We start from the raw sequence: 14,016 nt of genomic DNA, 5'->3' as shown, positions 1-14,016 counted from the left end.
TTTATTTTAATTATTTTCTGCCGCTTGTAGAATAGCGTTTCGTGCAATATAACGATATAACAATGCAACAAAATACATATACCAGGCTATCTGCATAATTAGATATTAGATATTTCAAGCAGTTAATCGTTGTAGTTTCACCAGGAATAGGAGTATACCTACGTTCTCGGCACTTTAAGCTCAATTTCGTGAAAAAAGACATTTCTCAAATTTACACAGGTAAATTGCGTTGAATCGTAAATCTTTACTTCCTTTGTTTCTATTTATTTTATCTAGTTTGTTTTATGGTGTATGATAATTATAACTTTTGTTGTAGTTGTGAAATAATATAATGGAATGTAGACTATTAAACTTCGTAAAGACTAGGAAAAGTGACTGTTTCGTGGCTTCTCAGAAGCAGTTACGGTTCGTAGTAACTCGAATAACAAAAGGAAAACGAAAAAGCAAAACATCCTACCAGGATGTTCTTACCGTAATTTCCTGACGCTGCGCTGGTTTCTTACCTGTCTCGGCTTCGCTCGAAAGTGACTTTACTTTTTCCATACTTCTAGATGCAACCTGCACAGCGATCGAACGTCGAATTTTTCAACGATACCGTTCATTCTATATTGTTACACGACAGGATCCTATCTCGTATTGTTTTCTTTCAAATAGCAAGCCGAATCAACTGCATTGCAAATTTGGCGATTATAATTCCCTTTCTTTTTGCTAAAAATTGCTATCTATGCGTGGTATATCTCTGATCTTGTATGTCTAATTATTATGAAAATGTTGGTCGAAGCGTGGTAAAATAAAAATGATAGAATAAAGCAAAAAAAAGTTTGTGGGCCTAGTATCGAGCGAAACTGTCGACGTACGATCAATATTTATCAGCGCGTTTATCCACTAAATTCTGAATTTACTAGCTTCGCGATAGAATCGAGACATTCGGTTACGGTTACGGTAACTATAGGAACGAAATATTTTATTTTATCACCGTAAACACACCTGTCGTATCGGCGAATTGCAAGCTGAACTTGTTCGAAGGAGAAATAAAAACAAATTACTGTAACGCTCGTAGAGCGAGAAATTTATACGCTCATGAGAAAAAGAGTGCTACGGATTGTTGGTTGTTGTACCGTACCCGGAGATTCTTTACGTTTCGTCGCTTCGTTTAGTTTAATTAGAACGAATTAATGGACTGACCCAAAAGGTCTTACGCGTTATGTAACCTAGACTGCGTGTTATTTAAAAAAAAAAAAAAGATGAAGAAAAGGAGAGCCGTAGGAAACGAAATTCTAAAAATTGAAATATCGTTTGTAAGTCGACTGTAAATTTGATATAATTTTTTAAATAGAAATGATTATAGTGGATGCGCAGAGCTAACATCGACCGACAAATCAGTATTATGTTCGCGATGCATGCACTTTACCATTCATGAACACTTACTGATGCGTTTTATGAAGTGAAAAAAGATTTCAACGCCTCCTCTTCATTAGGATCTTGATTTCCATTCAGACAACGAGCCGAGTAAAATATTCGTTAATTCTATGTGTTTTCCTATGTTCGGTCTTTGGATTTAACTCGGTAAATTTATTCGGATATTAGGTAAACATTTGCTTAATATCTCGATAAGTAACAGTTTACTTAATATCCGAAGCTATTGATTTAAAATATTATAATTCAATTTTTCTACCCATTTTAAATGAAAATTAAATTTCCGTCTAGAGTCATGTTTATCACAATATACAATGTAAGATTATTACGATTTATAATTAATTCCGCCGGTACTTATCGATTCAAGTACGTATAGTTTACGACAAATTAACTTATTAACCAAACGGAAACATCAAGACGACAAACGCGTCTTATTCTGTATAATATTTGATCCGTCGTAACTAATACCACGTTCCCAAGGAATTTCTTAGAAATCTCGACACGCAGTTATTACTTTTCCGTTTCTCTTCTCTTGTTGCAACGAAATTATAGTCGCTATCAGTCGTAGCTCGTACAAAGAAAGAGAGAGTGGTAATAGACGTCGGGTTTAATATCGATATCGATAGAAGCAGGAAACAGTGGCGAAGCGGAAACGGTTGGGAACGTTACGGTTGTGCAACCGCACTTCGCGATGTCATTAACCTGCAGGAAACTTGTGTTTCGCGAAACGCGACTTTGCGATTGCGATCTCTGGTCAAGTGTACAAGGTCCGATCAGAATCCCTCAACATTTTTATTTCTGTTTCCTCTTTGCTCTTCGTTGGGCCTAAATGTTGCAAAAATACTGTCTATAGTTTGTGTTGTTTCATGTCCGTACTCTATCATGCTCTATCAGATGGAAAAGAAGTTAAATTATAAATCTAAATAGTATACCTTTCTTGACTAAAAACGAATATCTATGATAGATGATAGAAATTACTGCTGTTTTGCTTTCTTTTTTTTTTCTTTTCTTTTTTTTTGCTGATTTACGTCTTGATAAAACGAACGAAGACGGAATTAACAATGGAATTTAATTTCGCTACCAAAGAATTATATACGAAACAAAATTTTAGCAAATATCTTTGAGAATCGACGATAAAAAGACAAAGTTCGATCGTTCTTTTCAGTTGGAAGTGTGCTTGACCGGAAGTTTAATCGGGCGTTCGTAACGTTCGTTCTGATTTCAGGCGGTGAAATTGGAGTCAGTGCATCCAGGAAGGACGAGATACCTGGTCGTAGTATCCTGCACTGGGAGGCAGGATGCGGAGGAGAGCTGCCTTCTTGGTATCGATTGTCACGCTAGGGCGACCGTTGGTCTTGTACTTCGGGTTCTGGCCGACACTGCCATTACTCTCGACGGCGACGGGTATGTTGGCTATTTTCGAATTTAACCCTGTATCTCTTGCTATCTTCCTGTCCGTTGCTTGCTACTTTATCGTCCAATCATCGCGATACATTCTTCCTACCTAGCTTTCGTTTAAACGAATCACACACACACACACACAAGTTACACGATAAATTACAACGTGAAATTTAAATAAATTTATTCGATCAAAGTTCAAAATGAGTAGTCTTTTTCGACGGTATTTTAACTGCATCGATATTTAACAGATCGAAGTTTGAAAACGCATTACATATCGGCATGATAGAAATGCGTAAGACAACTAGACGATAGGAAACGAAGAAAATAAACTCTTGGGAATAAATTAAATCTGATAGTTGATTGACAGGCACGTCGATATGACGGAAAGAAATTGCTACTGAATGTTTTCAATTAGTTACAGAAGCAAGTACATGCGGTATATGATTTTATCCTGTTTTGTATGTGTATAGCCTGTTCTACACGGTTTTGTGTAAGTTTCCCTCATTCCCGATTCGTTGGAGGCACGGCGAAAGTACGCCGGATTTTACAGGTTATCAGATTTTTGCTCCAGCCGGCAGATAGTTCCGTACTTTCTCCTCCAGCTCGATATTCCCCTATTCCGCGTCGAATAAAAACGCGACGTAGCCGCGCGCGGACAAATCACTGGACGCCGCGCCGCGCTGCGCCGCGCCAGCCTAACCCGCAATTAAAAGCTTGCCTTGCCATGCGTAACGGAGATTTTCGATCTCGCTAAAATCTGCCAATAAGGTATCCGATCGGTGAGCCGACCACTTTCTAACCGGTCGTACTCCGCTCGTCTCACGCGTGTTCATGCATGTGTGTGCGTACCCGTTTATGCAGTATAGTAGAAAAGTCTTAGGCCATGTGCGATAACCTTCTTGCAACGGCGAGGAAACCGATCATTCTTTTAGAAAACCTTATAGGAACCGCGTTCTTTCCATTACTAATTTTCGTGTCTGTCACGTAGTAACGATATCGTTTGCCGTTTCAACTTGACAATTAAGTCGACGCAATAACACAGACATACCGACATACAGAGGTATTTTTATATTTACTTGTAAAAAGACAAAACGTATCGTTTTGTTAAACGATCGAAGAATTTTGCGCGGTACTGTATAGATACGTGTACGAGTGTCCGGTTCCTTTCAGCTCAGGCAGTGAGTCATTAGCGTGGCATGCGGCCGTATGCGAACTCTCGGTAATTAGGCGAATAAACCGCGGCTCGAAACGGTACATCGGGCCGTGGATCGAGAAACGAACGCACCGCTCGAGCTACCGCGGAGCGGAAAGGTGAACGCGAAGGTCAGCACCGCTCTCTTTTGCACGAGACTCATACGTACGTACGTACGTCGGCTGTAGGGAAATGGAGCGCGTTACCGTAAGCCGTGTTAGAGCAGCAAGGTGCTTGACAGGTGAGCACCAAGGTCACGATGGAAGGTCGTGCTCCACGATCGCCAAGCCATTTTTCAGAGTTCGTTGGTTTCGTGATCTTGAAAGTGCCAGGATGCTCTTGCCGAAAATCGTACCAAACGCAACTACGTTTGAACGAATTCCAATTGCACGAGATCATCTTTATATCGTTTCGACTTTGTATTTTTTTGATTTTTCACTCTCACTCTACTTCACTCTCGACTTCGCTCAACTACCAACTAACGAACCGAAGGGACGTAACAAATCTTCGATTACAAGAACACCCATCGCGATTAATAATTATGATTGTATAATTTTTCTATTGTCATATATATCGTTATATACGTATGTAATTATAGCCAGAATTATTAACTCGCTGGAAAACTAATCGAGTAAAAGCAAATGTTCACGATCAAAGTGTACGGAGTTTGGAATTTACCATCGTCGTAGCATGTTCATTCGGTGAAACAAAAGCCACTAACGATGACAAATTTCTTCTCGTTTGCTCCGTGTTTCTTTTGCTCGAGTATGCTATATAGTCGGTTCGCCTACACAAGAACGAATCTAAACGGTTTGAGACAGTGAATCACGCGAGCAATTCGCGGCAAATTAGCGATAAAGAGGCGGCCGTTCGCCAGAAAAGGATCGAGAACGAAAAGAAAATGAGCACAAGTACTGGTCAGCTCGCGTTCCTGCGTCGTGGATCATTTTTGTATCATCTTTTTCTCCGTTCGTTCTTTCCCCCTTTTCTATAAACGCTCGGCCGTCGCGGCAGTCTTTTTCCTTCTTTCTTCCTTTAATTGCACGTGGCTCGATAAGTCCTTTTTCCATTAATTTCTAGTCGAGGCAACGGTCGTTGGTCGAAGAATTTAAGCGATTATCGTGTATCGCTTGTATCGTGCGCCAAGTTTCAAAGGTAATCGTGAAAGATTTGTTTAAAAACGTCGATCGCAACAGATATCGTACGAGTTAAGAAACGGCAAAAGTAACGTAAAGCAAGTCTCGTAAAAATATACAGCGTTGATGGCTGCGTTTCAAAGTACTTGCCGAATAAGAAACAAAAAATTCATAAGATTCAACGAGATTTGCCGCTTGAAAAGATTATTGTTTAAAATGAAAGAGTCATTGCTTACGATATTTGGTAATATTGGCTATTATAATATTAACAAAATTCGCTTACGTTGAAACGTCACTTATCGTTAGTTGTCAAATATCCTCTAACATTGCATAGACGACTGCATAGACTGACATTCCCTCGTTCGAAGCAATATGTCTTTCTATCGATACGTTTTCGACCGATAATTTTTTTGCAATTGACATTCATCAAGTGGTGAAAGTGGTCAAAGCGATCAAAACGAATCGAGAACGAATGTCCCGTCGAGCCGTAAAGTTAATTCGGTGTATCGTTCTTAACGGCGTGCGTGGCCGTAATGACGAACCAGTACCGTTTCCTCGGGGAAAGCTGATCGCGGAATCGACATGGGTTTCCCGGAAACGTCGGTCGAGAACTTGTGCCTCTGGTCGGAATAAAGCGACGCGGCGGCGTGACGTTCACTTGGTCACCGATTTTGCACGAATCCCTCCGCTCTTTACATAATGCGTAATTAACGGTTATGTTGGATGTGTGTAACGCGTGTCGTAACGCGATGCAAGAGGGGAATTGCGTTACCGTTGTAATTTCGAGTTGAGAGTTTGCTCGACCGCGTGACCACGATTACAACTTGGAAATCGAGGCTCGGAGCTGTCGTGACGGAAATCATTTTAAAGTAGCAATAAACAGTATTTTAAAGTTGCAATCGGAAGGAGTAGACGGTACAAGCGAGTGAAAAAGCGTGCGTTGTTATGTTTGGACAGTGAGAGGTGATCTTTTTTTGTGCGACTCATCGTGCTCGGTTTTAATCCGAAGACGAGTTAATCGATTTATCGCTCTATCTCGTAGCATGTCGTCCGTTTCTCTGCGAGATAAAAGTCTAGATTGTAGGTAGTACGGGCATATCCGAAAAGCAACGCGTTCTTAGTTGGTTGCATTGGTTCGTTTTTAGAAATAGATACGCGATATTCGCCGGAAATGGCACCAACTTTAATACGAAAGTTATTTTTACGCGACAGAGATCCGTTCCGTTGTGCGTTGTTTAATACTGCACGCTCGCTTCGATCTACGATACGTGACCTCGGAATTATATCTGACTCTTTGTTAATCTTTCATAATCATTGCGAGCTACGTAACGAGCAAATTGTACGCCGCTTTAGGATACTCATGCAGCAACCTACGGCTAACTTTAGAAGCCCTTTCACTCTAAAAACGTTCTTTGTCTGTGTTACCACTCCTTGAAAGTATTCGAACGTGTAATTTGGCTTCTATCGCGCTCTGAATGTTGTGGTTTACCAAACTGGAAAACTCGTTTTTGCGGTGTACGATTTTACGAACGATCGTATATGAATCGAATTGGTTATGAATTATATTTTATAAAGCTAATAATTAGTGGCAATTAATAGCAGAGAGCTAACAATTGAAACCAAGGCTGCGTACAGTTACATTTCGCAGGTTTAACGAATGAATTTATTAGTAGAAAGAAAGATATTATATATAATCGTGTAATTGCAAATTTTATATTTGAAATTCTAACGATATTTAATCCTGTAGCGCAGAAAGATAATTGACGTCTGAATTTATTAAGATGCTAACCTTCCCACTTCTTTCTTTCTTTCTTTTCTTTTTCTTTTTTTTTTTTTTTTTTTTTTCTTGCGTTAATAGTTCTCGTTTTGTTGCGAAATATTTTCATCCTATCGTACTATGAACGGAATACATTTTATTCTCGAAGGCTTTACCACAACGCGAGGGATAACTTTTGGCTCTTACGTTTCTGGACGATACCCGAATCATTTAAAAACGATCCCTAGCACCTGCTTCGGTAAGTAGAACGTCCCTGAAAGGTTCGAACGAAGTCTCGGTACGAAACGTAGGAATTATTACGTATCACATAACGAAGAAAATGTCCCGATTTTTTTTTTTTTTTTTTGCCTAATAAAGAAGAGTAATACATCTTCGTCGACAATTTTACAGGACTAAACAGGATTAAACATAGGACTTGGAAGATTTTCTTATCTTTTATCAATTTTGTCCAAAATTTCTTACTTTACGAGTGGATCCGCAATTTTCAGAAACTTTTACAGTGTAGGAAAATCGCGTTTCCAAAGCACGAGGGTTACCTGTAACCAACCGAGCTTGCTCGAAAATAACCAGCGAGTTTCGTAGAACGGAGAAGTTGGCCCGCTTCGGCGAGCAATAAAATAGCTCGTCGATACGATCGGCTGACCATCCTGTATAAGGTGAATGGTGTGACCCTCGATGCTTCCCGAAGGCACGCGTTCTGATTCTTTTTCTCTTTTTCCGTTGCAGAGGCTTCAGCGTCAGCGTCTGCGGTTCGCAGCACATCTTCAAGCCAGTATCGGTACAGGCGATGTGGTGAGTCGATTTTTTCGATATTTTACAGCTCATACTCCGTGATTAGAAAAGCGTGGCCTTAAACCATCTTTTAAAATAGCGAAATAACGAAGCGATTCCTTCATCTTGGAGTTGGACGATCGTTGTTATTATTAGCAGTTGTATCTTACCACGTTGGCAATGACCGTTTCGTCGCGGTTACGAATAGCTTCGCCAATTTCTCATTGTAATCGTAAGAATGTTTAATTCGATCGAAAAGTTGCACGCGCCGTTTCGAAAATAAACGACTCGGTTGAAGAGGAATGGTCTCATCGCGGTATACCTAATAGCCGTGACTAATAAATAACCTCGTATAATTACAACGGGATGGTCCGAGACACGACGCGACACCCACGGAAGACATATAGGGTCAGTCGATAGAACGTATGAAAGGGTTCGACCCACGTAGGTATGGGCTGCGATCGATGTTCTAAATGAAACTAATAATAAGCGCAGTCCTGTTGCACATGCAGACGTGTCTTCCGCTTTTTTCTTGCCAAGAGACCCATTCGTATTAACACGATTCACATTCAAAAAGAAAGTAAACGTTTTCATGGAACCGTAAATTAAGCTGTGAGCGTTGAGAAAATTGTTTGATTATTCCGACTGAATATCCCATTTTTGTCAACCAGATCTTTTTTTTTTGCGCTTTATATCTTATCGTAATTTTAGTCAATCGTTGCATAGCTACAGGCTACAACTAAGATTGTACGATCCATAATTATCAGGCAAGCCATGGAACGTACGCTTTTGCTTTTTTAGTATTTTTCGATATTCCTACTGCGTTCCTGCTGTATTTCTGCCGTGTTCCTGCTGTATTCCTGGTGTATTCCTGGCGCATTCCTGTTGTATTCCTACTGTATTCCTACAGTTCACTGTCGTACGAAGATAAACTTTTCCGACGAAGCCTCGAATTTATATCATAGTATGTACATACAGAATAATAATTGCGCCCAACTGTTCGTACTTTTATACTATAGCCTTGTGGATTTGATTCAAGATCAAAGTTAAACTACAGAGTTACCACGAAGATTATATCGCCTAAATTGATATCAGGCAACGGGTTACTAGGAATTTAGTAAAGAAATTAAGATTCGATCGACGTTGCTTTAGTGGTCTGGAAAAGAAATACCTTATAGACTTGGCGAGTCGATTATGGATGCTTTTGCGACTAAACAGAAATGATAATGCCAGTTTGATAAAAATTCTATATAAAATTACTGCAACGATATTTCTGATGGTGCAATCCATCATTGAAAAAAGAAAGCAGAAAAAATAGTGTAAAATGTTTGCGAAGCTTTATAATGGTTAAATGCCTATTGTTAGAATAGATCGCAGAATCTGGGCAAAGAAAAATCGTTTGTCAACGGAGACAGGAGGCTGGAAAAGAAGAATCGAAGCGCAACCGAGATGCTATCGATGCGGAAGAGGATCGAACTGAATGGAAAGAAAAATGAAGCGTGGGCCGTGGCTTAATTGGTCGGTATCGCAATTGTTTTATGCAGGACTGGACGAAGAGGAACTTTCTTACCTGCCCAACCTCTTCCGTTCGCGGATTTTTCAGCGCGGGTGAAAACACGCTTGCTCTGCCCACGTGAATTCTCTTCTTGCGATTGTTTCGCTATAAACAATGACCGGGAAAAATAAATTTTCAGGAAATGAAAGTTCGAGACGGAAAATTACCCATAATTCGAACATTTACCGATGAACGAATCTTTTTTGTTTTACAATTTTCAAGTAAAATAGTCTTTGAGCTTTAAGCTATGTCGCTATGCGACAGTGTAACAAAGTTAACGATGTTAAAGTTGATACTGCAAACTTTAGAACGACGAACCGTTTTAAACGTAAAGACTTTTAGTTTTCGCTGGTATAGAACATGTTGATTTGAAAAATCAGTTGGCTTCGTGTGGACACGATAAAGCGTCATTGACAAGTTGCAACAACCTTCGTGGCATCTATTGTCGGGAAACAGACGGCGTGAAGTTCGTCACGGCACCGGGAACTCCGTCGGTCTATCGTCGTTGATGTTGTCGTCGTCCTATTTTTGGAGAAGCCTCCTTGGACCCGACCATCATCGTGGTGGGGTTGCTCGCGACCATGGACCACCGGCCGCGCCATTTATGGGCGCGCTGCGTCGCGTGGTCACTTTGTATAATTCTACTTTGCAACCCCGAGATTACTCGCGTTCTTGTCACCCCAATTACTACAGACGTTATGCTCTGCTTTAACTTTCGACTCTGTTTTATCGAGCGTAACCTTATTATTAGTAGCAGCAACTCGTTCGATCGAACGTTTTCGATAGAATTTTAACAACGAATGAAAATTTATCAGTTTTTATTAGGATTAAAGTTAAATAAACGAACGAGAAAATTGTCGAATTGTAACGAAAAAAGTACGTATCGGATGGATCGTAAAAGTAATTTCATCCCGGGACAATAATTTCTCACTCACTCGCAAGGAAAGTTCTCTGCTGATGAGACACTTGCCTGACAAATTCTAGCACTTTCTCCCACGGGTCATGTTTCTCCGAGAAGTTCTTCGCCGCACAGATTTAAAGAGTCAATATATTTAACGAGTTCCAGCAACAAGTCAATCTTGCTCGAACAGATAATCGAAAAACCATGCGATCAAACAAATCGACGATCGTTACATCGTCTGCATAAACAAGATAAACGAAAGTTGGCGAACCACTTAATCTTTGTTCGGTTATTTGCAGTGAGTTTTCATTGACATATCGTGCATTTCAATTTTTAACTAATCAGTCGCAGGTATATACCGCTGTTATAAATCAAATCTTCATCAGATTTGTAAACATACTGAAATATATGGAATATGTGGAATACGCTATAATTTGCCATGTTTAGAGCTATTTTTAAGAAAGGAACCACAAGAGATCGATGGATAGATCGGTCGAAAGAAGATTTAATAACCCGGTTATCTGTCCACGTATATCGGTCGCATACGTCCTCCACTCCCATTCTGCACTTCTATCTAACTACTATCGAGTTATCGTAGTGAGCACGGTTTATGGTCGAAACGCCATAGTTCTATCCAAATTCATATTCAAATAACGGTAAGAGATATACTGTGATTTGCCAAGGATGTACCACGATCGATGACTTATCAAGCTGGTTTGAAAAGCTAGCTTATCCGACAGATAAAAACGGGACGTTTTTAGGAAGATATAGGACGCATCGATCTCTTTCCGAGATGTTCTCATCGACTTTTCTTTGGCATGGCGCTACGGCTTGACACAGAAATCACGAACGAGCTGTTAACCGGTCCAATAATAGACAATAATAGGCAAAGAATATTTTAATTAATGCGCATAACACTGCATAATCCTGTCGCTGAAGAGGAAAAGCTAGAATCGAGACTCGATGTTCTTTACGCCTAAAATTTTCATAAATTACATCGTTAGATCGTTTCGTAAGAAGAAAACACGTTGAATCGAGAGGCGTATTGAACGTCAACGAGGGATAAATAATTATCGCACCTCGCGATGGTATTTACATAAGTAATTAACGATCGTGAAGGAGGAGACTCGTCGAACTCGAAGGCAGGTGACTTATGGTTCTCTTGGCCCGTCTACTTTCACTGTACTATCGCTGCTGCACGTTGATTCACAATGCTGCATAGTACGTATCGGTACGTTAGATAATCTATGAATAAACGGAGCGACAGCACAGAAAGAAAGTGTTGCTTCGTCGAGGAATTTCGAGCTTCGAATGTATCGCGAATCAAACGCGAGATTGTCGACGGAGAAAGAGATTCCTCGGAGCAGGAAAGTAGAGAAGGAACAAGGGAAAAGTTGTTCGGATCGTCGTTGTTGTATATACGCTAGTCTGATATTTTTTAATATATTTTTCGACAGTTTTCGAAAGCACGTTTTAATGGAGGAAATATAGCTTGAAATTACAAGATAATTCGAATTCTTAAGATTTTTTCCAAGAAATTTCTGAAATTTCAACGAATCGATGTTATGAAACGCGTTATTTTGTGTCGTTTCTGTCACGAGCAAGTTCATCGAACCAACAGAACAGATTTGAATTAACTCTACCTGAGATTCAATTCATACAGAAATCCCAAGCCTTGGTAAAAATTCTCAACGAACACGAAGTAGACCTCAATTATATTTTTATCGCGGTTAATTAAATTTCAGTTTGCATTAAATGTAATTCGAGCTTTATCGGCGCTTCAGATCTTCTGGATCTCTGGATTATTAAATATAATTATTCGTCTGCGAAAGGAATACCGTTTACTATAGAATAAAGGGAGAAAGAAAGATCGTAAGAACTGCGCTTTATCTGTTTTGCAATATTCCTCGTGATAGATAATTGTGGTTTAGCTTAGATACAGAGGATTAATGCCAGTTGTTTTTTTTATCAATTTATTTAAGCATTATTTAAACATTCGATTAACTTAAGTATTCTTTATCCAGCAAACGGATGTATGTTATTTCATAAATTTAATCTCTAGTTCATAAGTATCGTTTTATTATATTCACCATGGATTGATTACTTACTTTCATTACGTACTGCGATAAATATATATTTTACATTTTGTGGAGTATCTTTCGAAACGATCGCCAATACGACGGCCTAGTTTCTTTTAACAGTTATCCGCAGGATAGCCAGTTTGCTTTTGCTTAATTTTACGATTAGAACTATTTCGTACAATCTTGGCGTTTTTTCTCCTTCGTTTTCGCCGATAATGTCTAATTTCCTACTAAATATTTTGTATCGATGGCGGCTGCAATTAGCAGTGGCTCTAAACGAGTAGAAAATTGTTGGCTAATTACTTAGATCGTTAAACAAACTGCAAACACGGCATGAAATTTTATCAGATACTTTTAACGATCCTGTTGCTTATTATACAGGATAAGCATCGTAATTAGAACAAGTTGGTTTCCCCGTTTTTATTGGCATCGAAGAGGAAACGGTAAAAGAAGAGAATCTATTTAGGTATGGCCTAACGTCTGCTAATTTTAACCTTTGAGATAAATATAACGACGTAGCTGTGGAATGCTGTTTCATTGTACTAAACTTGAGATATTGTTTACGATATTTTACACGCGATTATTAGAGTAATGTATTCAACGGAGTTAAGATGACGCGATCAAGTCACCAGAGCCCGGTGAAATATTCTAAAGAAAGTAAGTGAAAAAGAAATGAAATATCGTCGGCGCTTAAGCCCTGTACTACGAAGAGCACGGTTTTATCTCAGTAAACGTTGGTATTAACTTTTTGTCGAAAGCAACCGTATACCTGTCGTAGAAAGAAAATTTGTCTCTTATAGCTCTAAACCTATTATCGTTAATGTGCGTATAAAAATCATGCACTTGGCGAAAAATACGCGAGAAACATTTCACTATCAACTCCTAAGAGTTATAGAGCTATAGAGCCATAGAGCTATAGAGCTATAGAGCTATAGAGCTATAGAGCTATAGATCTAAGTCTTTCTTAATCTTCTTCTTAATCTCGCAGTATTTCTCATTCTCGACTAATTCGAATTAACAGGCTGGCAAACTATGTGGCAATTAATAAATATCAGTGTAACAGCGTAACCGTGTAACAGACGGTTCGCAAATCGAGTACATAAATTGCCGTGAAAATCTCGCGCGTTTCCTGCAACGTTATTCATCGTTCAGCATCCAGGTAGCCACTTCTCCGAGAAGGCTTCCCCTTAGTCCGGTTTTTATTCTGCCAGCGCATAAAAGATGTCGAGTTTGCCGGTTTCCAGGTCGCCACTAACAGGTTTGGGCGTGGTGACTGTCCAGAGATAAGTGTGTTCCTCTTTCTCGGGCATGCAAAACGTTCCACCTTCGATTCTCATTAACCATAAACGTCGATTTCGATTACGGCTCTTATCCTTCGACTTCTTTATATCGTATCTCGACTTATTAACGCGACTATTCCTCCACTTTCTTCTTTCCCTTTCCGAATCCTCTTTTTAATCGGAGCAGGAAGAGCTTCTCGGATTAGCGAAGAATCAATGAACCTTGGCGAGTCTCGAACCGGTTTCCAGCCGGATGACGTTACAACGAAATGACACCTGGTTCCACGATAAGGAGCCAGTGATGGGATCAACTTCCATATAGATGGATAGTTATCGATGCGAGTCAGTTGCGATACAAATATTTTCCTTCGCGATACTCGGAGAGAATTCTCTTATCCGGAGCAGGTTCGAGTCTGCTTTAAAGTCATTGTTTCCTCTTTTCAAACTATTCGTAAGTTATTCGAAACTTTCTAGATAAACACGAGGCTACTTGCAATGCGTGTACG

General features: G+C 39.6%; 1 protein-coding gene across 5 annotated transcripts in view; it reads left to right on the top strand.

The window, feature by feature from the left end:
* LOC117207869 (protein phosphatase Slingshot) overlaps positions 1–14,016 on the top strand; it is a 72,162-nt gene that overhangs the window by 42,547 nt on the left and 15,599 nt on the right. For 4 of the 5 annotated variants that reach the window (XM_033448528.1, XM_033448529.1, XM_033448527.1 and 1 more), the window contains 2 exons: positions 2,642–2,820; positions 7,649–7,714. In XM_033448528.1, the coding sequence (XP_033304419.1) occupies positions 2,642–2,820; positions 7,649–7,714 (245 nt within the window). Of the gene's footprint in view, positions 1–2,641; positions 2,821–7,648; positions 7,715–9,077; positions 9,212–14,016 lie in introns of those variants that run through there. The other variant, XM_033448532.1, reaches the window with a different exon arrangement.

Source organism: Bombus bifarius, unplaced genomic scaffold (assembly GCF_011952205.1).
Source record: "Bombus bifarius isolate JDL3187 unplaced genomic scaffold, Bbif_JDL3187 scf7180000008047, whole genome shotgun sequence".
NCBI lineage: Eukaryota > Metazoa > Arthropoda > Insecta > Hymenoptera > Apidae > Bombus > Bombus bifarius.
The sequence above is the reverse complement of the archived record's forward strand: the minus strand, read 5'-3'. Positions and strand labels throughout refer to the sequence as shown.